Consider the following 27,076-nt stretch of genomic DNA (forward strand, 5'->3'; position numbering starts at 1 on the left):
TTTCTCATTGTCTCGCTTTCTTTTTTTGTTATGCGCTATTATGTAATGCTTTCCTATATTGTGTATTCTCAAGGAGAGAAAATAATCATTAAAAGACGTCGTTTTTCAAGTTGGAGTTTTTTGTCCTTCTGGGTTGCCATACGTCCTGTCAGCGTGATCCAGAAGGGGCGGGGGAAGAAATTTGGCATAAATGCAGATATCTCTGCTAGAACTGCAATACTAAAATAAATCATGAACACTTTGGAGTCAAAGATCATCACTGTAATTGGCAGGTGAGCATGAAAAGACACGCGCACGAAAAACAAAGAAGCAAAAAACAACAACAAAAAACTTGCATGTGTGAAAACGGTAGTTACCCCCGCCCATTTGAGTTTGCTGAGTGTACATTTTGCAATTATTAACACAACAGCTAATGTTAATAACCATAATACACTATAGGAAACGTTCAAACCGCTTCGTGTTAGCAGATCGTGTTTTTTTTAATCAAATAAAAAGTTTTGATTGAGAAAAACTGTATTTGTCCTTTGGTTTTTTGTCGTCTGACCCTGTTTACATTTTAACCCGTTTCTGTACCTTGTTTGGTGTTTCTGTGCACTCAGCGGTCTTTGTAACGGGGTCAGTCTGAAGTGACCAGTAAACAGTCTTCATTATTGATGTAGATACCTTCTTCTTTATATATATATTGTTTGCACTTAGCTTTTTAAAAGTTTTTCATAACTGCACAAAAATAACTTTTCTTATGTCCTGCACATTGACTGTATATGAAGACTGGACTGAGCTGACCTCACATTCCAAACAGGAAGTACCTGCTGGCTCCAAGGAGTCAAAATCCTATAGATTTCTATTGAGAAATAAACAGCTATTACATATTCATACCATTTGTAAGAATAATCATTCTTGCTACAACACATTTTTTTTATATATTTCCTTCCATTTTTTTTAAATATCACAAATTATCTGACCAATCAGATGCATCTGTAAAAGCATGTGGTGCATCCTGGCCCCCACCTCGATTGACAGATTCTGAACATGTTTCCTTTATTGGTGGCAGTAGTTGCCATAGAGACATTAACTATTGACAGTGACTGGACCGACCTGAACCAGTCACTGTCGTCTGGTTCCAACATGGCGACGTCTGCATAGTGGAAAAATGGTGACTGAATTGGCTTTATTTTGCTGGAACCGGAGGAAGGCAGTTTCTATGGGTGACGTCACAGTCGCTCAGTCCAGTTCTCCTATACAGTTAATAGTCCCGCAGCAATTCTGAACTGCATGGACTGTATTGTTCTGTAGTGTATTCTTCTTTCTTACTGCGCGTTTGGGCTAAAACGTCACTTTCGCCAAAAAACTCCCCCAAATTTCCACACACCTGGGACTCAGCAAAAATAAATGTTGGGCATGTTGTTGTTGGCCACAGCAAATCAGCTTGCACTGATCCGCACTGATGGTTTTGCAGAGAGTTTTACGCCGCCTGCCTTTCCTGACACAACCCTGTATTTTATCTGGACCGGCACAGGGGCTCCCTTGAGGCTACATAGTTAGACAATAACACGAGGGTCTATCCTAAGGGTTAAGCTCATTGCAGACCCTGGGAAGCAAACCCTGGTTTCCTGCGCACCAGTCCTTTACCCAGCCAACTGAGCCATCCAGCCGCTGATAGTAAATAAACCCCCCCTATAAAAAAAAAAGAATAAAATAAAATTGTAAGCGAGAGAAAACCTTCAAAAAATGAATGGGGCTAAATTTTTGAATGGGGTTTAGAAGAAATAGTTCAAAATCCACTAACAAAACTAAACGTGTTGTGTCAGAATATCCAAAGTAAGTTTTGAAATTATTATGGGATGGCCAGAGAACCTACAGCTTGGTGGTCATTTTGTGTTAAAGATTTAATTTTGGCAATTTTTCCCATTTTTGCACAACATAGGAAAATAGAACTTGTGGATATCTGTGCTCTCCAGCACAGACAAACTACTTACTAGGTTTAATAATTTAGTTTGTTTGAATGTGTGTATAAACATTTGTGCTTGTGATGCAGTGGGCTCATTGGCCGCTCCTGGGCTATGGTGTTTGCCAGCGGAGGCTACAGTGTGAAGATCTATGACAACCAACCAGGACAGGCTGCCAAAGCTATCCTTGAGATTAGGTGGGTCATGCTGCAAAAATCATGTTGTTATTCCAGATTTGTTTGTGTTTTCTATGGCACTATAATTAAATAACATATTGTAACTGGTGGACAGCACTTGATGGTCTGCCTACAACAGGACAATGACCTAAAACACACATCCAAACTGTACAAGAACTATTTAGAGAAAAAGCAGTTATCCGAACCTATGATCTTCCTATCAGATACAGTCATGTGTGAGAGTATTTACATCACTACCCACAAAAAGTGTGATTTTTGTTAGTCTAAATTTAACTGTTATTTTCCTTTGATACATATATTCTGTTAAGTATAGCAGTCGATACAATCAGATATGTAAGTTATATTGATGGTTTTCATTTTGCAAGCTTGCTTATATTTATCAGACTGAAATCTGCATCTTCTTGCCCGTGATGTCTCAGTAAGCAGCTGAAGGAGTTGGAGGAAGCCCACATGCTTCGAGGAGAGCTCGCCGCCACACAGCAGCTCACCCTGATAAGCAGCTATGAAGACTTGTCTCAGGCCCTAGAAGGAGCCTTTTTTGTTCAGGTAAAGCCATCAAATAGGAGCGCATGTCAATGTGACAGTATTCCCAATTTTGCTGGAATTACAGGTTAATGTACCTCTTAATTTTAGGATTCTGATATTATTGTTCAAAGCTGGATGAACTTGGGATTGGAGTTCTTCTTCCTCCAATGCAGTGGGGAGTTTCTCAGAGTTTAATCGAGTGAAAAGATTTTATTGTCTACATTTAATAAGTCATTGTTCCATTTGATTATCTATTTCATATGTTTTTGATCCAGTTTGAGTGACAAAAGTTTTACAAAAGCTCTTTCTGATTTGATTATTACACAAGTTGTCCTTTAGGGGGCAGGCTTCTACAGGTTTACTATGTAAATAGTTTACTGGATCATATTTACATGTTTAAAACCCTTTAAAGCCCACTATATAAAACAATTGACCACATTGTTTTTTTTAATTCAGTATGATTTCTAAACACTTTGATAAAATTCCCCAAATAGTTTTGCAATATCTTTTTATGATATGTAAATAGTATCAAGAACAGCATGCTGGGTGATTTGGGAAGATTTTGCTCACAGTAATGTTAGTTTAAGATATAAAAATATTGACACGAGTGTTCAAAAAAAAGAAATGAGTTTATTTACCCACTGTTTCAAATTTGATCCACACACCTTTACAATGGTATAACTGTATAATAAATAATTAATTATCAAGAATTTTGCATTCTTTCAAAACCTCAAGTAGACTTAAATTTATGAATTACAATAGATGGTGAAATTATCACCATTCCTGAATTATTTTGAGGGTGGCTGATTATTCTTCTGTCTTTTGTGTTTTAGGAATGTGTGTTTGAGCAGCTTGAAATCAAGCAGAGCGTCTTTCAGGAAATTGAGCAGGTTGTGGGAAAGGACGTCATCCTGAGCAGCTCTACCTCATGCCTGGTGCCAAGCAGTGTCTTCTCTAGAGTCCAGAATAAGAGCCGCTGCCTCGTCTCCCATCCGGTTAGTTGGAGGGGATTTTCTGTCATACAGAAATAAAACTTTTCATTGAATATTAACAAAAGGTCAAAAGGAAAAATAGTAATAGAACTATAGCCTAATGTTCTTCTCTAATGAAAACTTTTTATCTGTTCACGTGACGTTTATTCTTTCATTAATCATAAAAACTGTAGTTCTGTATTTATTTTTCAAGGTAAATCCACCTTACTACGTCAAACTGGTGGAGCTTGTACCCCACCCTCAGACGTCTCCAACCATCATGGAGACCACCCATGCTCTGATGACCAAAGTAAGTTTGCTTCATACCCTCATTACCCATGTAAACTGACCCCCATGAACTAAAATGCTTCTAGACTTTTGCACGATAGAATTTACATATTTTCTCAGTTTTTATTTTGACTTTTCAAATATTAATATGTCTACCAATATCAACTGTTGAGGACTTTAAGCCAGTCTTTGTGCACATGTTTTAATCATTTTACTTTTTAAGAGTTAGTGGTATTGATATTATGCACCAGCTGTTAACATTCTGTATTGTGTTTGCATTTTTATACATTTCTGTCCAAATATGACATTCTTTTGAAAGTACTGATTTCAAATCTTGTGGTCGAACACATTTGATGGAGCTGCAAATTCTTAGAAATAACCGAACAGCAGGTCTGATATGTTTAAAAAAAAGTATTCAAACTCAATGTTCTATCTAAACTGTTAGTGAATTCAAGTAAAACAACAGATAAATATTTAACCATTACTCTTGATCATTTGTGATCTGTCTTGCTTTAGGTTGGCCAGGTGCCTGTCTGTCTGAAAAGAGAGATTGACGGTTTTGCCATAAACCGGGTCCAAGCAGCCATTATTGCAGAGTCATGGAGGCTGGTCCAGGTCAGTTTCCTTTAGTGACACTTTTATACACATTAGTGCCAAATCCATTTAAAATAAAGTTGTGGAAAATATATATTCAAGTATATCTGCTTTTAAAAATATATAAATATTAAATTTGTTTTTCACTTATTTAACACAATGGTTGCAATTTCCCTCCAATATGGAAAAAGTAAACATTTGTTGGTGCAATCTTTCACCACCACAAGTTTAGGTTTTTTAACCACAACCAAATTTTTTTGTTGACCTTTGACCTTGGGAAGAGGCTACCCTCTGGAGGGCATGAAACATCCAAACTGTTCCACAGTCAACTATCAGCTCTATCAGAGCAACATGGATGAGTTTGGGAACAACAGTAACTCAGACACCGAGTGGTAGGCCACATAAACTGATGGACAGGAGTCAGCAGATGCTGAAGCGCATAGTATAAAGAGGTCGCACAGTCAGTTACTACAGAGCTCCAAACTTCATGCGACCTTCAGGTTATCCCAAGAACCGTACGCAGTGGCCAAGCAGCTGCATCCAAGCCATACATCAACAAGTACAATGTAAAGTGTTGATGCAGTGGTGTAAAGCACGCCGCCACTGGACTCTAGAGCAGTGGAGGCGCCTCCTCTGGGATGATGAATTTGAATATCTTTATTTCTGTAGCACTTTACGCAGAAAGAATCACAAAGTGCTTTACTAAAAACAATAATCAATAATAAAACAACTAAAAACACAGTAAAACACAATAAGACATAGTAAAACAAGGGCTAAAATCAACCAAAACTCTCCTGAATAAAAACGTCTTGACCTGGGATTTAAAACACTCAACAGAGTAGATCTGAAGCAACGGTGATGGGAGGGAGTTCCAAATACCAGGAGCAACTGCTTGGAAGGAGACATCTCGACGTCTAGTCTTAAGGCAGGTTTTTAGAATGCTTATTAGATTTTGGTTGGAGGCCCTCAAGGATCTGGCAGAAGAGTATGGGGTTAAAAGACAGAATGAATCCCACTTTTCCATCTGCAAATCTGATGGACCAGTCTGAACCCCATAGAACACCTTTGAGATGAATTAGAGCAGAGACTGAGAGTCAGACCTTCTCCACCAACATCAGTGTGTGACCTGACCAATGCACTTTTGGAGGAATAGTCCAACATTCCTATAAACACACTCCTCAACCTTGTGAACAGTCCTCCCTGAAGAGTTGAAGCTGGAATAGCTTCAAAAGGAAGACCAACATCATATTGAACTCTATGTTTTAGGAATAGGATGGAACTTCAGTTCATATGTGACTCAATACTTTTGGCAATATTAGTGTATGGTATGAACACATTAGAATTGTGCTTGATGAAAAATCTCCATTGCCAAGTAAATCTAAAAATAAAATTTTTCCTATATTTCTAAAAATTGCATAAACCTGCTTGTCACTTCCTGTTGACCAAAAAATAAAACAGTTGCTACAGAGATAAAACCAACAGAAAAGCCGTCATTTTGAAAAAAGTGTTCTTTATTTTCATGAATTTGTCACATGTAGCTCTGACCATGGTGGCGGGGGCAGAAGGGGGGTAACAAGGGGGCGGCGAGGGCCTGCGCTGCATGATCATTTATTACATTTCTTCAAACTGTAGTTTGATAATTTAAAAATATCTGTATCACATTGCAGTCCATTTTTCTATCAGTGGTACAATTGTATAACCATATTAATATAAAACACTCTCATCCATTTTCAAAATTTCAACAGTTATGATGTAAAGTAGTCTGAAGTTATCTTTTAGAAACCTTTTATTATGATTTTAAAAGGAAAGACTCAAAGCCGGGAATGTACTATTTTTGTAATCAACAATGAAAACTGCAAAATTTTCTCTGGTTTCAGAATAGAACCAAAACAAGGATGACTTGAATAAAGTGATAACTGCACAGCCTAACAAAGAGGATATTATAATATATTATAATATAATATATTATAATATCCTGTAAAATAAAATCTATGATTCCACAAATAATCCAGATAAATAAAGTTTAACTCTGTTTAAAGAATAGGACTCACTTGGGGAGCATTGCTGAGTCATAGTCTCTGTTTTTGGCCTTATCCTTTCATCTTTCCTCATTCTTTAATCAGATGTATGCCCAGATATGGATTGGAGTGCATTTCCTAATCATGTTTATCCATCTGGCAATTTGATGGACTAGTTTAGGTTTTACAATTGCCAGGAGAGCATGACTTTGATGAAGCAAATGAGAAGATTGGTGGAAGAGGGGTTGATTTGTTTTTTCTTAAAAGGTGGGCTAGGCAACTTAGCTTCAGTAAATGGACAAATCTAAGCTCCCGACTTCTGAATGGAAAATACCCTTCAGCTATCAGGCTTCTCTTAGCTATCTCTCACTACACATCTGTAAGCACACACCTTCCCTAGCTTTAAGATTAGACTTAAGTGGTTTGTCTTGATACAACTTCACACCCTGAGTCAAATCATAAGAAATGCTGTTTTAAATTTAAACTATTTAGAGTAGTTTCGGGTTAAACCAGTTGTTTTTATCGCCTTTTCTACTATAGACATGTCTGCTCTTCTTTATTTTGTTTGCATCTGTGCGTCTCATCACCCTCATGACAGGACAATGAATACAACTTAGTTTTACTTTCTCAGACATAACTTCTATAAATGGTTTGGTAGGTCTAAAAGGATTTGATAGTATCAGTTAAGGCTGTTTTTCAGCGAAGCATGACAGGCTTTGTCTTAACACAATGTCATAATCTGAGAGTTCACGCCTTCAGTGGGTCAGATTTGTCTGAGGTTCTCTTCCAAATGTTTAAAGATAAATCCCAGCAATGACATCAGAATTGCTGAAAAAAAAATTCATACTATTTACAATAAGACAAAGTAGTTTAAATTTGATACAAAATAAAAACAACCACAAAAAAGTAGAAGTCCATACTTAACCACCTGAAACTCTTAGATAACAAAACAATATTTTCACATTTTTTGATTTGTAGTGGATGAGGAAGTATTTACTTCAAGTCTTTCCCAAGTTAGTGTATGACAGGTGACTAAGATCGTCCCAACATGCTAATCAGCATTCCATTCTTTTCCTGTAAGTCACTTCTAACAAAACACAGAACTCAGCCTCACAGACTGACACTGCAACTTCGAAGACGCATTTATGAGAATTGTAAGATGGAGTTACTGAATGTTTCTCATGTACCTGCTGTCTCAAATACTGTCAAAAAATCCAAAAAAGAAATGCAACACAAGTGTCAGGTATCTTTGTAACTAAAGTGTGAAAGATTTTAAACTAAAGGAAAAAACAAGCAGCAAAATTATCATAGAAATACAATTTTTCTAAAAAGGAAAAAAATATATAGAGACTTTAAAAAGTGATATTGAACAAAGAACTGATAAACTTTTTGCCTCTGACCTTCCAGATTTCAGTTAAACATCCTCTGAATTCTCTATTTTGCCACATTTTTGTTGTCTTTCTTTAGGATGGTGTTATCTCAGTGAAAGACATTGACCTAGTGATGTCAGAGGGACTGGGAATGCGTTACGCTTTTATAGGCCCCATGGAAACGATGCACCTCAATGCCCCTGAAGGTAATGCAACATATCTGAAATTTTTGCTCATGTTTTGTTTTCCCACTATTCATGTTTATGAACATTGTTTTTCTTTTCGAGCCAGAAAAAACACATTCATGAGAGGCTGATGAGAGATGTAAGACAATCTTACTAACTTGGAAAATCTAAAAAAAAAAAAGCTTCTATAACTGAACGCATCTAACAAAAATGACAAAAAAAGTAAAAATTAATTTCTTTCCACTGTCTTTTGATTAAAGGGCCTATATCATGCAGAATCTTTTTTTTTTTTTTTTAGCTTCTAAGCATTTTTTTATGTTCATTCCTCACAAATACAACCCCAAAACGGGATTTTGCACCATTGACGCATCTGGAATAGTTGACTTTGTCCTCCATCCATCCATCCATCTTCTTGACCGCTTCTTCCCTTTCGGGGTCGCGGGGGTGCCGGAGCCTATCCCGGCTGCTGATGGGCGAAGGCGGGGTACACCCTGGACAGGTCTCCAGTCTGTCTCAGGGCTTTGTCCTCCTCACATTCATATGTATGAACGTTGAGGAACAGCCCCTTCCAGGAAGAGCCTGTGCTGCTAGCTCCACCCCCAGGCTAACACACACTTTTTTCGCTGATCTAATGGTGATCGGCAAAACACTTTCATTTTATGCACACTATGTACCATGTTCGGATGTTGTCTGTTGCCAGCTCTAGGTTGACCTCATGAAATGGGCGGGACCCTAAATGTGCAAAAGAGGGAGCCTCAGAGATCAAGGAAATTAATAATTCTGTCCATAAAAGTTCTCCTTAGACTCCAACATGCACTGGGAACAAATTTGACTTTAAGCTGCTGCTCTTGAGACTGGACGGCACACAGTAGGGCGTCCTGAACCCCATTTTCCTAGAAGCTCTTACAGGAACACTGGACAAGATCAAACACTTACTAAAAAACTAAACATATGTAAAAAAAAAAAAAAAAAATGTATTTATTTTTTTCCAAATCTTCTCTGCACACTCAGGTTTGGAAGACTATATGAAGCGATACGGCAAAGGCATCATGAGAGTCCTGACTTCCTTTGGGCCTGTGCCTGACTTCTTTGATGAGGGAGCTGGAAGCATCATTAAGGTATGAGAACACATTCAGGGACATTTCATAAAAGATGAATGCCTGTCATGGCAATGTTGTTGGCACCTGTTTGAACTCATCATCTCTAGAATAGACACCTGTCCACAGAATCAGACTTCAAACTTTCCAACATGGAAAGACTAAAGAGCTTTCAATTGATTCAAGAGAGAAAATTGTAGTCTTGTGGCATCCAAACATTTATATTTTTTATTTTATCAACATTGCAAAAATTGATGAATCCTTGTGTATAAAAACCAAAGAGAATTTGTGTATGTGTGTGGATGGGTGGAGGGGGTCTTAACAAACTTCCAAAAATGAATTTTTACTTTTAAACTTTTAACTAAATGTAACTAATGCATGCTTAAAAGAAAACTAATAACCGCAATGATGATTTTTAATCTGCCGCATTGTAATCTTTTATTTGCCCATCAGTAATAAAGAACTATATCTTAATTACAGATGAAAGCTCTAATTTCTGTTCACTCATGAGATTAATCTTATATCTACAGGAAATGTGTGAGCTCATTCCCAATGATGAGCAGCATTTGTCAGCGAGGAAGGAGAGGAGGGATCAGTTTCTGATGCATCTGTCCAAACTGAAGAAGGACCAGTGAGAGCGCCATCATCAGGAGCACGTTTGATATAAATGTGTGGATCAATAAGGAGTTAAACTGATTATAGGGTGAAATGTTGTTTTTGTTTTGAAGATCAATTTATATGGATAAAGAATGAAATACTGCATTTTGTGGTGCTAAAAATTATACTTTCTCAGCAATCTAGAAAAGTGTAATTCTGGACGGATTTGTTTCTCTTAAATGTTTCTTAAATGTGTGAAGCATTTGTAATGTGATACTATTGAGCTTTAACCCCAAACTTGTTTTTTTTTTTTACTAATAAAGTCATTTTAGTAAATCATTTTAATTCCACATTTTCTTCTTATATTTGTTTATTTACTTCTATGGAGGGTGGATAGGGCATAGAGGTGTATCTGAGAGGCATTGATAGTCAAACAGGACTGCTGGCAATCATGTGACTCACCACTGCAATACACTGCAACACCAGAGGTTGATTCACTTGATCTCTTTAAGTTAATTTGCCTTTTCTAATGTTATTTAAAACTCAGTTCAACAGCACAACTGGATTCCTGAACAATTTCCAGTAGTTAACCAACTGCAAACCCTGGAAACTCAGAATGGTTAAAAACTTCTTTAAGACACTTCAAAAGCATCATATGACTGACAGGGGAGAATGTTGCGTGCTCGTTCTACCTCAGCCCAATCTAACACTTTTCCAATAAGAAGTCTCACTGTGTAGATTATGGTAGACCTGTAAAAGTTGAAGGTTACCATTTGCTAGTAATAAACATATCTACATTGAAGGAGGAATCCTCTGCAGTGCCCAAGATCTCTGTTGAATGGTTCCAGCAATCATGGGCAGAGCTGTCAATTCTGTCATGAAAAGAGAAAGAAGCTGATTGTGGAGAGAAAATAGTTTCCTGATTTAGTAAAAGAAGGTGGTGAATCCAGAAACGGATGTCATCAGCAATAAGTGCTGTCAAAAGGTGATGATAATCTAAGTAGTAGCTGGACGATGAAGAAGAAAAAGGGAATCAGAAAACCTCTAAAGCCAATGTAATCTTATGAGTTGGGAAGAGTTAGTAAAAAAGGATTGTCTGGAGTCTCATCTAACACACCTTTGGAGACAGCAGAAATAGCCTGAAGATAACAAAAATAACCAGAGCAGGGAGGACAAAAATGGGACCTGTCAAATCAAAGCTTTATTTGTATCACAGTAACAGGTATTTCTACTTTCCAATTAAAGTACTGCATAACATTCAGGTTGTAAACTAGGTAGTCTAATAGAGTCTTTGAGAAACTATTTATTATAAAAGGGAAGGAATTGAGGCCAGGAAAACATGATTTTTAATAATTAAAGAAAGAAAACCACTCTGGGAATATTACAAATTGAATATTACAAAAAACTTTTACTGAATACGACTAAAATCCTAAAGTTCCACTCCATTCATCTTTTGATCTACTGCAAAAATCAACAAACTGTGTCATTTTCTAGAACATATTTTCTGCAGATCAGCAGTAGTTCATTAGAAATTCACCTCTGACTTGAGAGCAGTACTTTTGGAGCAGATTGAGCCAACCTTCATTTCCCATCAACCCCTTGTTAACACTTTCTGCCCTCAGACCCTCAACCGAACATTAGCAGTGCAACAAGAATGGTGACCAATATTGGAGCTATCCAGTGAACAGTTTTAATCCAGATTCCAGCACAAAGGAGGAAAATGAAGACGCTAATGCAACGATCTGTCTGTAATCAGAATGGAGCGGGGCATGGAGCTTTTTGTCCTTTTTTGGTTCTCAACAATTTGAAGAAAAAATACTAAGAATTGCAATTATATTCATAATTTTTATATTCATGTGCTCCATCACAACAAAAATGATGCAAAAAAATGTTAAAAACATTTAAAATACAATTTTCATTGGAGTGGGTCAAAAACACTTATGTGGGAGAATTGAAAAAATGAAAGTTGGAAATAAAAGATAGTCACTGAGTAAGACTAAAATACTAAGAATGATAAGCTAAAATGCTAACCACACAGATCCAATTTAAAAAAGAAAAAAGATCAAGTTATGCCGATAAGCTTTATGTAACATGTAAAAAAATAAAGTATGTCCTCGGGGAGCAGTTATGAGTCATTTCTTTTTCCTGTTTTTGTTCCCTCAAACTTTAATCAGATGTTGTCAGAAAATACAGAAAGGAAATTCATCTTCATTAAAGAACAAATCAGGCCTTCTATCTTTCAATTTGGTGGACAGGTCTGGGTTTAACAATTATCCATCCATCCATCTTCTTGACCGCTTTGTCCCTTTCGGGGTCGCGGGGTGCCGGAGCCTAACCTGGCTACTGATGGGCGAAGGCGGGGTTCACCCTGGACAGGTCGCCGGTCTGTCACAGGGCCTCAATCACACACACATTCACTCACACATTCACACCTAGGGGCAATTTAGAGTCACCAATGAACCTATGAAGCATGTTTTTGGACGGTGGGAGGAAGCCGGAGTCCCCGGTGAAAACCCACGCATGCACGGGGAGAACATGCAAACTCCACACAGAAAGGTCCCAGCCGGGAGTCGAACCGGGGCCTTCTCGCTGTGAGGCAAGAGCGCTAACCACTGCGCCACCGTGCAGTGTGCAGCCCGGTTTAATAATCACCAGGAGTGTAATACTTGCCTGGACGACCTTGTCCCAAATGGGAATCATGGTGTGTCTCATGTAGACATAATAGTAAATACAGCTTGGTCTTACTTCCTGTTGCCATGCTTCATTGCATAAGTATTTGAGTAAGAAATGGTTTGATAAATCAACAAGGAAATTAGCAGCAGCTTTAAATGGAGGGATTTTTTTTTGTACCACATCAGGAAAACAATGTCGTACTCACGAATGAAAAGTTAACACATTCCGTTCTTCAGATTACTTCTGAGGTTCTCTTCCTCATTCACATAGGTTGCTGGAGCCTATCCCAGATACTTCACGGTGGGTGTGGTATCCTTCGAATCCAACCCCGTATCTTCCCCCTCCAAACATGGCTTGGCATTTATACAATTGAGTTCAATTTTGTTTTCATCTGACTACATGACATTCTCTCAGTCCTCCTCTGGATCATCCAGATGGTCTCTGGATAACTTTGGACAGTGTCTGGATAACTGGCTTAAGCAGATTTTTTTTAAGCTCTGCAGGATTTGAATCCATTACAGCCTTTTTTGTCTCAATAGTAACCTTTGATTTAGCTCTCTTCAGATCATTGATCATTTTATACTGCGTAGTCCTGGGCTGCTTAATCTATGTTCTCAAGATCATTTGTGGCCCACCAGGTCATATGTTTCATAGAGCACCAAATGGAGGGAGATTATCAATGAGCTTTTATTTTTTCAATTTTCTAATATCTGCTCCAAAAGTTAATTTCTTCTCACCAGACTGCTTTCCTGGTTTAGATCGGTTCATCCCAGTCTTTTTTAGGAGCAAAATTTTGTCGTTGGTGTTCTTCGACAGCTCTTTGTTCTCAGTCATGTGTAAATGTTGCAGTCTACATGTTAACAGTCACACTCCAACTATATTTTTATCTAACGTAAAAAGGTTCCTACTAGTCTTTTAATTATGTTTAATTCTGTCATTATGTACGCTGTGTTTAGCAATAATCAAAGAACCTCTTGTCATTTTGTTATAATATATTTTCTGCCGAACAGCAGGAGTTTATTAGAAGTTTGCCTCTGGGTTGCGGGCGGAACTGTTGACACGGAAGAAGCTTTACATTAATATCCCCAAAAAACGGTGTGCAATATCCAAGCTGTCTAAACAAAGCTATTTAGAAACAGCTCAGACGAGGAAAATGAAGACGTTAATGGATCCGTTTGTCTCCAAGAGTGGGATTTAGAATTGGAGAGCAGCAGGGAGTCTTTGGCCCCACTACCGTAGTTGTTGCCTTGCAAACCGGGGCTTTTTCAAACCGCTGGTTTTGAAAACCGCTGGCTCAAAATTTCATTGAATCAAATTGAGAGGATCAAAAGAATTTAAAAAAAATTGGAATCAAATCGATCAAGACTCTTGAGGTTGGGGTCCAACATGGCGGCCTCACGGCTGTGGAGTGAACCCGGTTGCTGTGTGGTGTGGGTGGGCGCTGTGGTGATGTTCTGTGGCTTATCTGCTCAGAGGAAAGGGGATTCCTGATATATTGTTTCCTCACAGCAGAGCCAAGTCATACGTCTCTATTATAATTCTGGTCATTTATTTGTGCCTGTGTGCATTGTGTGTGGGGTCATGGGGTTCATGTGTGAATGGACGGGGGCAAAGGGGTTGGTTGGCTTTACCATTTTCCCTTTTTTTATATATTGCTGTTTGATTTTAACTGTAAAGCACTCTGACCTGCATGCACGGAAAGCACTTTTTATAAATAAAGCTTAATTGATTGAATAATAAGTTCAGTTTGTTGGATAAAAACCAAGCAAGGTCCGATTATACCCATACTTTCTTTCTGTTCTACCAAATGTCAATATGAAATTTGAACAAGTTTACAATGAATACTGCAGCTGATCACCTCTCCATTTGCTTGGTGTGAAAAAGGAATAATAATCAATTGTTCAATTGCAGAAATTGATATTACTATGATTAGTAAACAAATGAAAAAAAAAAACCATTTGATTTTACATTAAATTAAAGCATCCTCACAGAATCAACTTTCATTAGGTTACTCAGGCCTGTCTCATTATGAAACAGAAGATTGTTAAGCCAAAAGCAAACACTTGTAATTTTTTCTTAATAATAGCTGTGAAGTTCTTACAAATAGTCATGGTATTTTGTTCTGATACATCCAGTCAGTTCAGTTACTGTAGGTATGAAAAACCACAAATTTAAAAGTGTAAATTTGAAAATGTAAACCCTATCTAGAACCTTTATGTGAGTGAAGAGAATTTTTAAACATCCAACAACACACATTTCAGAAAGAAAAAAATTAACAGATCAGCTTTGAATTGGAGTAGTTGCATAAAAGTTTCAATATTTCTTGAAAGAATGATAACTTAGCTCTTAGAAGCATGGATCACTGGTTGTAAGAGAAAATGCCAAACCTGAAAGGCAACTGAAAAGATTCTAAGGCCTGAAGCGAGCCAGACTCCTCCCTCTGCCTGCAAAAAGGAGGACGCTAAACCTTCAGGTGATTCAGGTGTGAGTCAGACTGGAGTGCAGACAGGAGACCGAGAGCTTCTTCTCAGCTGCTCACACAGATTCTGCACAAAAATGACTGAGGATTGAATCAATTTCTTTTTTTTTCTCTTCGTGGAGACTTGATCAGTCTTTCCTGTTTGGATGAACTCTTCAGTCAGGTGAGTTTCAGGTAACACCTCTAAGGATTCACTGAAAACGCCATTGTTCCTGTAACTGCAAGATTTTTTTAGCACGAATTCATCATATTAAAATGAATCTTTTATCAAGTTTTTTACTAGTTTTTAACATAAGGATAAACCTTTTTTAACTGTAAAAAAAAGTATAACAATGTAAATACCACTTAGAGTTTTTGTGATTTAAGCTAAAGTTATTCATTATTTTAGATTTACACAGAAATCTCAGATTATGATTCTGTGTTTTTAAATACCCTGTAGATCTGGTTATTTATTTTAAAAAGTGATTTGACTTGATTTAATAGTTTTACATTTATCTTGTCAATTTGGATTAAGCATTAGTTTTGTAAAAAAAAAAAACATATATTAACAAAAAAAAATCATAGTGAGTTCAAGTGCAATAAATGTTTGTTAAAATCCTGTTTCTTCTCTGTGTCCCTGGATTAAAGTTCGTTTATCTCGTTCTCAGCGTGTGCAGGAACTAAGAACACTGATGTTCTCTCTTTTTCCGTCTTGATTCCAGCAGATTTATGGTCTCAGAATGAGTTGGGATAAGCTCTACACCCTGTTGAAAGGTGTCGAGAATCACTCCACCAGTTTGGGGAAGATCTGGTTATCTGTTCTCTTCATCTTCCGGATTACCATCCTGGTTCTGGCTGCAGAGAAAGTTTGGGGGAGCGAGCAGTCGGACTTCATCTGCAACACCCAGCAGCCTGGATGTAAAAATGTCTGCTATGACCACTTCTTTCCTGTGTCGCACATCCGCCTGTGGTGCCTGCAGCTCATCTTTGTCTCCACGCCAGTCCTGCTGGTAACCATGCATGTCATATACAAACAACGAGAGGAAAGGAAGAGTGAGGAGTCTTCAGATAGCACAGAAACTTCGCCCAATACAGACTCTAAGGGGCAGAAGAAGGAAAAGCGTCATCACATCACAGGTCCTCTGTGGCTGACCTATATCTGCAGCCTGATCTTCAGGCTCCTTTTTGAAGCCGGTTTCTTGTATGTTTTGTACCTAATCTATAATGGCTTCAAAATGCCCCGACTTGTGAAGTGTGAACAGTGGCCTTGTCCTAACATAGTAGACTGTTTCATCTCCAAACCAACAGAAAAGACTGTCTTCATAATCTTCATGGTGGCCTCATCTGTCATCTGCATGATGCTGAACCTGGCTGAACTTTGCTATCTCCTGTTTAAGGGGCCTCACAAGACTTCAGAAACAAACAGTCGAGAAAACCAGGATAATGAGAGGAATGAGAGGCGGGAGTTGTCTTCCAAAGGTTCGTCCAGTGAGGCAGTGCTGACGAGGTCCATACAGGAGAGAAATGGTCACTGTCAGTGTCAAAAGTTTGATCCGCATTGGTTTTAGTGTGAGCAGCAGACAGAAGTGTGCATACATGGTGCCTCCTCAATCTGATTGGTCTAAAAGTTTTCCAACACTCCAGTAGATCCATAAGAACAGGTTAGAGAAGCAGCTTCTTCCCAGACGGTTACACCGAGACATAAACCAGCAACTTTCTGATCAAAAGTGTGCTCAGAGATACAGAGAAGTCTATACAGGCATCCAGTTGTGAGACTGAAACATCCTACAGCAGGAAGCGACTTCCTCACAGTCTCAGTTCCTTTTGAAGTAAAATGTTATACAGAATTCTGCATTAGAATGCAGCAGAACAGGAAGACTTTGGCCTGCACAGCAAAATTTCTAAGTTCTTTTTTTAAACAGCTTTTTGTTCTATGCATTTTTTGATTCACAATAATTTATTAAATTCTTTATATATGTACTTCATCATCGGAAAAACGCTGCAAGAACATGCTAAAAACTCCAAAAACAATTTTCATCGGAGTGGGTCTTTAACTGTAACAAAATAGATAATTTTTAAGATTCTGCTGTTTATAACTGAATACGTTTACTTTCTTATGTCTGGTTTTATGATAAACTTTGAAGTTTCATGCATTAAAAAAATTCTATATTCTATATTTTGACAAATTGCATTTTAATGAGAAAGTGCTTCCTGCTGTTTCTTTGTATGGCATTTAATCAATAGAAAAAGCTAAATCGCGTCACATTCTATTAGGTGTTTTTATTAAGTTAAACTAGTGTCAGGAGCATCAGTCAATCTTTAAACTATGCTCCATAAAATGGATTTAACACATGTAAATTACATTTGTATAACAAACAGGAAGTTATATGTTTTACTAAACCAAACTTTTCATTCATCTTCTAACCCATTTATTCCTGTTCAAGGTCTCTTGGGTCACGAAGCCAGGCGGGACATCTCCAATCGACCTGAGGGTCAGTATAGACCCGAGGAGGAAGTTGAAGTGGGAGCTGAACAACACTGGAGGGCAACCAGCCAACCCAGCACAAAAAAAATGAAGGAAAGACCTTCAGATCTACTGTGTTAGTTTAAAAAAATGAAGTCCTGCATTAATACATTATTCTATGATGTAAAAGTTGTTTCTCCAAGAAGCTACATGTTACACTAGCAAGCCAGTCTTCTTCTTTTTTACTGAAATGTTCCAAATTTCCTGTATAGATGAACATTGTGACAGCCTGGTTTGAAAATGTTTTGGTCTCTTAAGATTGAGTTTGTAATATATTTACTTTGAGGGTCAATGTTTATGAACTGAATTTTATTCTACGTTTGACTTTAAAAGTCAGTACAGATGGAGGTGTGGTCTTTGAATCATCAGGCTAACCTTAGTGCTACAATAACTTCATAAAGTTTGAACAGTTGACCAGCTTACTGGTTCTTCAGATTTAAGCATTTCTGAAAATGAGGTTTGAAGGGGGGATAAGTGTAGAGCTAATTTTTTTTTCTCCAATTTTTAGATATATGTTGTGACGAGTGCAGTTCTTTTCAAGTCATGTTTTTTATTGTCATTATTATTTTTAATACTTCATTTGATTAAGATAATAAACACAAAAAAATGTCTTAATATGTAACTTTTAAAGTCCCACTATTTGTCACACAGCTAGGTGTGTGAAATTTGTTCTCTGCATTTGACCCATCCCTCAGGGAGCGGTGAGCTGCAGACACAGCTGTGCTCTGGAACCATTTGGTGGTTTAATCCCCCAATCCAACTCCTTAGTGCTGAGTGTCAAGCAGGGAGGCACTGGGTCCCATTTTTAAAGTCTTTGGTATGACTCGGGATTTGAACCCACAACCTTCCAATCTCAGGGCGGACACTCTACCACAAGGCCACTGAGCTGGTATTGGTTTATCTCCCAAATTAAGCATCCCAAACACTACAAGTGACTATATCAATAAAAAGATGCAGAGGTTAAACCTGAAAGGTTAATTGGAATGTTTTTGCTTTGTTTGTTTTAACAATGAAGCATTTTCTGTTGAATACATTAATGATCAAAATTTAAAAAAAAACTAAAATTTTTGGATTTTGATTTTTCACATTAAATGATGAGACCAAGGATAACTGCATTTTTTGTGATTCTGCAAGAAGATCCTGCCCTTTTTAAATTACATCAAGGTCATAAGACAAAAACCTGCCATCAGAATTGACAGCACTGCATGATCAAGAGGATCTACTGCAGTTCACCAAGCATCAGAATGCAGAATAAAGGCGATTGAAATGACTTTGAACATGGCTTGGTTCTTGGACTGACTGGCTGGTCTGAGTATTTCAGAAACTGCTGATCTTCTGGGATTTTCATCCACAATCATCTCTAAGGTTTACAGAGACTGGTTAGAAAAAGAACTCAGACCAATCTCTACTTACTGTTGTCCTCTGATTCCTACGTGATGACATCCGCATTGTGAAAAAAATGGCAAATGAATTGACTTGATTTCATCGGAGCTGGAAATAAACCATTTTCTATGGTTGATGTCACACTCACTTGTTTAGTTCTCTCATAGAAGTCAATGAGTGAACTTCGGGAAACTCACCCAGTCCTTTGAAAGACCACTCTAGCTGCCCCTCTTTGGTGGCAAATGGCTTCTATGAACTTGATGTAGTAGGAAAATGTTTCAACTACTTCCACCAGTTGTAGTTCTTCACATGTATTTCACCCATAATAGCTTTATCTTCAGGGTTGGTACAGGGAAATCCAGCAAGGGTATGTATTTGTTGGCCTTGCACTCCAGAGAAACCTTCAGGCAGGAAGTGGTTAGTGGTTTTTTTGCCAAGTCAGTGAGAGGCTACAAAGGTTGACTCAGGTTTATTTGCATTCCATACATTTATTTCCACAAGGGAAGGCATCTTGCTGCTAGTTAGCCTTGTGTTAGCTGCTGCTCCATATATCAGGCTTCAACTATGTGAAGGCCAAGTACACGTAGTGCTCAAGATAAAATCTTTTAAGAGGAATGCAGGAAAAAATCCTTTTGTTTAGAGTAAAAAAGAAAAATAAATCTGACCCGATGGTTTAATAGTATTCAAAAGTTAAGGAAAATAATCAGCGAAAATTAAAAGCAGAAGGGGTAGCAAAGCAATGTGCGTCCGCACTCTAGCAAAGCAGGAAGTAGCCTATAAGCACATGTCTGACTGTTATCACCACCAAATCTCCACTGTTTGGTGGTAATGTGATGACAATGACCATAGCTTGACTTATTTCAGATTTTTAAAGAACTCAGCGATCTTTGTTTTTAGGACAATTGATTTAGGAAAATCCCAATCAAACTAGCTGTCTCAATGAGGATTTTAGGCATTAGTTGGCAGACACTTCAGCTTTTCTACTTGATTGATGTCATTGATAAAATAATTTCTGCCCTTTTATTTTTGCTTTTACAAAATGTTTGTTGTTTTATCTATTTTCTTGTCTACATCACATTGTGAAGAACCACTTGTTTTGTGGGTTGGGAGGGGCTGGTGCTCAGAGCACAGGGTTTTAGAGGAATGCTCAGAGAATACACCTTTGGTGCTCTTCTTTATGAGGAATTTATATTATAATACACTTAAAAGCTCGAAAAAGTTAATTTTGCATGATATAGGCCCTTTAATCATTATCCAATTTGGGGTTCTTAGACGGTAGACGGAAATGAACAAGAATCGGGAGTGATACTACTCAAATTATCTAGTAATTTGTAAATGACTTACATGCAGAAAAGGTGGATTGAATAGTTGCTATTTGTGGAAGTTAGTAGAAGAAACATCCCCAAATAGCTACTAATATCACAACTTGAGACAGAAGAGTTGAACTACCAACTGGAAATTTTGAACATAGCCCTAATAAATACCATTATGATGAGTGTGGTAGCAAATACCTGAGATATAAGATAATGGTGAAAATTAACACAAGGCAAACCATTTACAACTGTTAACTGAAGCACCTCCAAAAAATCTCCTGTGAATTAAATATTAAGGCCATTTTACACCACAAAAATAATTGAAATCAATAAACTGGAGTGATCCACAGCAGTGATCCTGGAAATGTGTGTAGAGAAGATAAGCTAAACACAAGACAACAGATAGGGGCCTAGAGAGTTGCGATGGTAGAGCAAGTGCCCAAGAGATCGTCAGATGTCCATACCTGAAGTACTGGAAACTGGCAAACAAAGGCTCCTGGCCTTGACTAGTATGCTAAAGACACTGAAGCTAGATGGATAAATAGGCTGTTTGCAACTCAACTCATTTGCACAATTGTCCATCAAATGCGGCACATACCAAGGAGCTGTTGGATTTGATTGTCAAATAATCACCAAGACTGGCCATGAATTGGGGGCCACCATCAATCACCTCTTTTTCACAGATGATATCAGGCTATACTTGGCTCTCCTCTGCAATAAACAGCAAACAGATGTTGACAAAAGAGGTGAGGCAGTCCACACAGAAGGGGTCTAACTCCCAAAAGGAACAATAGTAGTCATTGAGAAAATATACCTTGAAATTCCACGGCCCTCGAGGTTGCTGTGAAGAGAACAACCCTTTTTACTGGATCTAGATCTCATTATACAATAAGAATGTTTTCTGCTAACATTTCTCCCTTAGAATTTCCCAAAAAAGGTTCAAAAGTGAAAAAAACACCTGGAAGGGCCTCCAAATTTGAGTCTTCTATTGTTTTTTTCTTGGGTCATTTTAGCCTCAACCATCACCCTAAGAGTTGACAGGTAGTTCTTTCCACAACCCCATCTAGATCAAAAACAACTCACCATTCCAAAGGGATCAGGTTAGTTGGATTTCTGCTGCAATCTCTTCTGGTGACTCTCATGTAGACTATCCTTTTTTCAAACTCAGCGGGACTCAGGTAATCTGGATCCTCAGATTGATCAGACTCTTGCACCCCTTCCAGTGATGATCACTTGCAAGATCCTGACAGCAATTTTGCCGTTACGAACCAGGACATTTCACTGGTAACATCAAATTCAAAACCTCAAGAAGATCATCACCAGGTTAGAAGAGCTATCTCAAAGCTATCAGTAATGTAGTGGTACCCTATGAGTGTCTTTGAAAGGAGGCGAAGATTTTGTGGTAAGTTGGCGTGCGTCAAACGCGCATGTGCTTATGAATGTGGAGGTGCACAATGAAAGGTCTGTCTGCTTTTGCCCTAAATAACCAAAAACTGACCATGTCAATTATTTGTATTTCCACCATTTGCCGCAATGACAGTTTGACAGTGATTCGTGCTCCTCATGCTTATAGCAGTGTTTTTGTGTAGATAAGGAAGGTTTTCTGAAAAAAATAATTATGTAACTATATGTATCTGTTCAGAAAAATATGCAAATAAGTGTGTTTGTGCTCTTTTACTTTTACACAGTTGTTGCAGATTAGTTTGCTGTACAATCTCCCATGCCACCACATCCCAAAGGTGTTCTATGGGGTTGAGATCTGGTGACTTTGAAAGTCATTAGAGTCCAGTGAACTCATTGTCATGTTCCAGAAACAAGTCTGAGATCATTCCAGCTTTATGACATAGAGCCTTATCCTGCTGGAAGTACCCATTAGAAGATGGTACACTGTGGTCGTGAAGAGAGGATGGATCCATGCTTTCATGTTGTTGATGCCAAATTCTGACCCTACCATCTTAATGTGGCGGGGGGAATGGAGACTCATTAGACCAGCAGCGTTTTTCCATCTTCTATTGTTCAGTTTTGGTGAGTCTGTGTAAATTGTAGCCTCAGTTTCCTGCTCTTAAGCTGACAGGAGTGATACTCGGTGTTCTTCTGCTGCCGTAGTCCATCTGCCTCAAGATTGGACATGTTGTACATTCAGAGATGTTCTTCTGCAGACCTCAGTTGTAACCAGTGGTTATTTGAGTTAACGTTGTCTTTCCATCAGCTAGAACCAGTCTGGTCATTCTCCTCTGACATCCAGACCAGATGCCCGAGCCACCTTAACCCTCGATGTGGAGGACCAGTGGCTCTACTCAGAGCTCTCTCCGGCTCCAACTTTGACCAATCACTGCTTACTAACTTCATCTGGCTCCAAATGTTGACATCTGTGTTGCTACCTGACCTGTAACCGCTACCTGATCGGTCCCCAAATGCACGAACATTACCTCACTTCCTTGTTGGTGTAAACATTGTGACAGAAATTCAATTTTTATTTAGATTTGCTAGTATATTTTTTAGTACGTTTGTTTTTCCATGATGATACACTTTGTAATTCATTTTTAAATAATTAAAATAAAAATGTTTATGTTAAAAAAAATCAGCTCCCAGCAACATTTCTTAACAGTTCTGCTTCCTTTATGACTGTCCGAGCCATTTAAACAGCAGATAACTGCATGATCACACGTTCAATGTTCTCCTCAACAACGGAGAGCTTCCCCCGACTGGAGTACAACACCGAAAAGAACGTTGTCTAAATGCAAAACAGTATAATTGTCTATTGTTGTCTTTGTGGACAATGGAAATCTCAATGATGCATGATATGATGACAGCTTGGAGTCGTTCTCTGTGTTTGATTTTTATTTTTTATATGTTAGTAACGGGAAAAGAGAAAACGTGAGGGAACTTTACTCTGATTAGATGTCATGGCTGCTAAGCCGCTTTTGCTAATAGCACTTGTGCTAACCTGAGAATGTTTACATTAAAAGTGGGGTCATCTGGACCCCACAAGACAGTGCGCTTTACTTTTATTTCCAAGGATTTTTCATCTTCACTGGTGTCAGTGGCAGACATAAAATCCTGTCCACCTTTGTCATGGGAGGGATCACACATCAGTGTAAGGGTGGGGTCATCTGGACCCCATAGGAGAGAACGAAGGTTAATATTATGTCAGTGGAGTTGATAAAGTGTAGGTAAATTATGCTGTATCCTCACAACCTGGGGATTAAACTGTAATCAAATGAAACAGAAGAAGAGTAAAACACTTGTAGTCCACTTGTAGCTACCTGCAGGATCATGCTGTCCTGAGTCTTAAGATTTATTTTTTCTTTTGTTTTTGGTCAACATTAGAATAAATTTTAACATTAAAATAAACATTTTCATTATTGCAAGCATTTTAAAAGATCATTATTGTTATTAACATCTAGAGTCATACTCTGACCAAGCTCAAGCGGAAGTAGACGGATTTTCACCCACAAGGGTACCGATTGGGTAGCCATTACAGATTGGGTAGCAACAGTCTATGTCATGCAGAAATTGTGACTTAATTGTCTTCATTTTGTTGGAGCTAGAAGTAAACCGTTTTCTATGCGTGACATCACACTCAGTCCAGTTCTCTTATACAGTCAGTGGGTATGACTACATATATAGTGCTAAATTGTACTGTGAAGGAATGATAATCTACTAACTGAAGCAACAATTTTTATTCAGAAGTCTTAGTAAGTTGTATCAATGTTATTTGATTTCAAGATTTAATCTATAAAGCCCAATTTTTCCTTAAAAATGAAACTATTTGGAAAATACCACAAACCTAGTTGACCACAGAAAACATGTCAGATATTTTTCTGTTTCATTGATGTCACCACAAGTTCTTATGGGATAAGTGGTTTGATTTTTATTTTCTTTTTTTTTTAAATTATTATTATTAAATGTATATCATTAGTAAATATTTTCAAACATGTATATTCAATTGCATCTTGTGATATTTTGCATTAATAGTAACATAATCCCTTTCAGGAGTAGACCCAGCTCTGATCTCATTTCTTTTGCAGCTCTACAGATTCTCACAGCTCTCTTCCTGTCAGCACTGTTACCGTAATGATGGTATGAATGACGCACCTAAAATCCAGTGACGGATGATTGGACCACGGAAACGCGGGCAGCAGCTCACCTGGTTTAACACACGCAGCTTAAAACCGCGATCACCCTGAAGCCACAGTTCATCTCTACAGCCTGCTCCGTCAGATTTTCCCCCAGAGTCACAGAGGACTGTTTGTTTTTTGTCTTTATGGAGATTTGATACGTTTCTCCTCTTTGGGAAAACTCTTCAGTCAGGTGAGTTTCAGGTGACAAGTCTGTGCTGTTTCAGAGATTGACTAAACTCGTTGCTGTAACTGGTACATATATTTCGTTTAAATTACATTTCTGTAAATGTATTTTTTCTTAGGCCATAGAATCTTGAGTAAAAAACGACTTTTCACATTGAAATGAAAAATGAAACAAAGAAAGTATCACTTAAAGTTGAACTGCTGTTCAAAAAAGGATTTTTTTGGGGTTTTGTTGACTCTTTCAGTCCAACATTTACCTAAATCAAAGATTATTATTCAGTGTTTTTAAATGTCATGTAGATCCAGTGAAGCATTTTAAGCCTAAATTTATAACTTTAAATAATTTCAGATTTGATTTAGAAGTTTCACAAGTACCTCATCGTTTGGATCAACCAATCACTAGTTTTATAAATAAATACAATTGTTTTAAAAATCCTACTTAGTTTAAGTGCCATCCGTATATCAAGCTTAGATTGTTTTGCTTCTTTGCATCCCTGAAATTAAGTTTGTTCATCTTTTCTTCCTGTCAGTCAGTGCATATAGAAACTAAGAGCACAGATTTTTTTCTCTTTTTCTGTCTTGATTCTTGCAGAATTTTGGTCTCAGAATGAGTTGGGAGACTTTCTATAAAGTTTTGCTGGGTGTCAACAAACACTCCACCAGTTTGGGGAAGATCTGGTTGTCTGTTCTCTTCATCTTCCGCATTACCATCCTGGTTCTGGCTGCTGAGAGCGTTTGGGGGGACGAGCAGTCGGACTTCACCTGCAACACCGAGCAGCCTGGATGCAATAATGTCTGCTATGACCACTTCTTTCCTGTGTCGCACATCCGCCTGTGGTCCCTGCAGCTCCTCTTTGCTTCCACACCAGCCTTGCTGGTAACCATGCATGTCTTCTATGAAACAAAGAAAAACAAGACGTCCTCAGATGTAAAAGAAACATCCAACACAGACTCTAAGAAGCCTTCATCCATCACAGGTCCTCTGTGGTGGACCTACACCTGCAGCCTGATCATCAGGCTCCTTTTAGAATCTGGTTTCTTGTATATTTTGTACCTAATCTACGATGGCTTCAAATTGCCCCGGCTCGTGAAGTGTGAACAGTGGCCTTGTCCTAACATAGTAGACTGTTTCATCTCCAGACCGACAGAAAAGACTGTCTTCACCATCTTCATGGTGGCCTCATCTGTCATCTGCATGGTGCTGAACGTGGCTGAACTTTGCTATCTCATCTACAAGGAGTTCATTAAGTCTAAAGTGAGTTCAAACAAGGGATCGTCCCAACCCTGACAAGAGAACGAAAGACTGCTGTTATAATTATCCAAAAAGGTAGAGCTGATAGTATCAACAGTTGGATCAGAGTATGGTTTTAGTTTGAGCAGCAGACAGAAGTGTTAATACATGGCGCCTCTTCAATCTGATTGGTCTAAAAGTTTTCCAGTACTCTAGTCAGATCCATTGAGATCAGTTAGAGGAGCAGGTTCTTCCCTGCTGCAAGGTACACTAAGAATTGAACCAGCAACTTTCCTGCTATCTCAGTGTGCTCACAGAGACAGAGAAGTCTATACTGACATCTAGTGGTGAGACTGAAACACCCACAGTAGGAAGATTCTTCCTCAGCCAGTTTCTTTGATGAAATTCAAAAATGTATACTTTTTTTTCTCTGTTTGATTTAATGAAAAACATTTGAAGATCTAACAAGTTGTATATATTTTTGAAAAGTAAAGAGGATAAAGATCCATCAGACCCAGGTAATTTTAGACCAGTGAGTCTGATCCAAGTGGACTGTAAGATCTAAGGCTCTGTCCCTTTGACTAGAGAGGATATTGCCACCTTTGATACACTCATGAGCAGGTGGGTTTTGTTAAAGGAAGCACATTCTCAGATAATATTAGAGGATTTTTTACCCTTATCTGACTGAACAAGTATAATACAACACCTTTAGCTGCTGATGCTCAAAAGGCATTTGATAAATAAATACCTAGTTACTAAGTTGTGCTCTGACTTAACTAATATGGTGTCAATAAACACAGACTTACAGCTACATAAACTCAAGGTAAAGTTGGAAAAATGGAGGATGCTAAGTCTCACTTTGTGGAGAAAAGTTACTACTATTAAGATTTGTGTTACTCCACAATTTATTTATATATCCTAATCATTAGTAATGTATGTCACAGGGGTCTGCGACCTTTAACAGAGAAAGATCCATTTGGGTTTGTTTTCTACTGAATAAAACTTAGTAGGAGCTGCAAAGTCTTATTTTGATATTGCTTTACAATCATTAATTCAATGTATTTTTTAAATGATGGATATGAATTATGCTTCTTTTGTGCCATGAATAAAAACTGAAATATAAAAAGAAAATTTCATTTTCTCAAAATGTGAAATTGTTTTTTATGTTTGTCAGAAGCTCATATGATTTCCTTTCAAAATAAATGAGATAATATGTGGTTTAAACTAATAAAGAATCAGACTTTTTTCCAAAGTTTTGCTTAGTTTTTGAAATCGTTGTATTCTGGAGGAATCCGAGAGCAACCAAGACTTGTTAAGGTCAACAGGGATTAAAGATTTTGTGTTTAAGCATCACTGGCGTTGCCTCAGGTATTAAAGAGTTAATATCAACAGTGTGTTA

General features: G+C 37.9%; 3 protein-coding genes across 3 annotated transcripts; all 3 read left to right on the forward strand.

Annotated features, from left to right (window-relative positions):
* Nucleotides 1-2: 2 nt before the first annotated feature.
* cryl1 (crystallin, lambda 1) lies at nucleotides 3-10,060 on the forward strand. Its single transcript, XM_024286770.2, has 9 exons — nucleotides 3-272; nucleotides 2,036-2,143; nucleotides 2,563-2,689; nucleotides 3,502-3,663; nucleotides 3,854-3,949; nucleotides 4,444-4,542; nucleotides 8,007-8,115; nucleotides 9,106-9,212; nucleotides 9,722-10,060. The coding sequence occupies exons 1-9, from the start codon at nucleotides 232-234 to the stop codon at nucleotides 9,824-9,826; spliced, it is 954 nt and encodes a 317-aa protein (XP_024142538.1). The 5' UTR covers nucleotides 3-231; the 3' UTR covers nucleotides 9,827-10,060.
* Nucleotides 10,061-14,870: 4,810 nt separating this feature from the next.
* On the forward strand, nucleotides 14,871-16,740 carry LOC112155305 (gap junction beta-2 protein). The gene is made up of 2 exons (XM_024286836.2): nucleotides 14,871-15,103; nucleotides 15,642-16,740. Exon 2 carries the CDS (start codon nucleotides 15,660-15,662, stop codon nucleotides 16,485-16,487), a length of 828 nt encoding a protein of 275 aa, XP_024142604.2. The 5' UTR covers nucleotides 14,871-15,103; nucleotides 15,642-15,659; the 3' UTR covers nucleotides 16,488-16,740.
* A 7,513-nt stretch (nucleotides 16,741-24,253) lies between these two features.
* On the forward strand, nucleotides 24,254-26,808 carry LOC112155312 (gap junction beta-6 protein-like). The gene is made up of 2 exons (XM_024286846.2): nucleotides 24,254-24,453; nucleotides 25,039-26,808. The coding sequence occupies exon 2, from the start codon at nucleotides 25,054-25,056 to the stop codon at nucleotides 25,732-25,734; it is 681 nt and encodes a 226-aa protein (XP_024142614.1). The 5' UTR covers nucleotides 24,254-24,453; nucleotides 25,039-25,053; the 3' UTR covers nucleotides 25,735-26,808.
* Nucleotides 26,809-27,076: the final 268 nt, after the last annotated feature.

This window comes from Oryzias melastigma, linkage group LG21, assembly GCF_002922805.2.
Source record: "Oryzias melastigma strain HK-1 linkage group LG21, ASM292280v2, whole genome shotgun sequence".
Taxonomy (NCBI): Eukaryota; Metazoa; Chordata; class Actinopteri; order Beloniformes; family Adrianichthyidae; genus Oryzias; species Oryzias melastigma.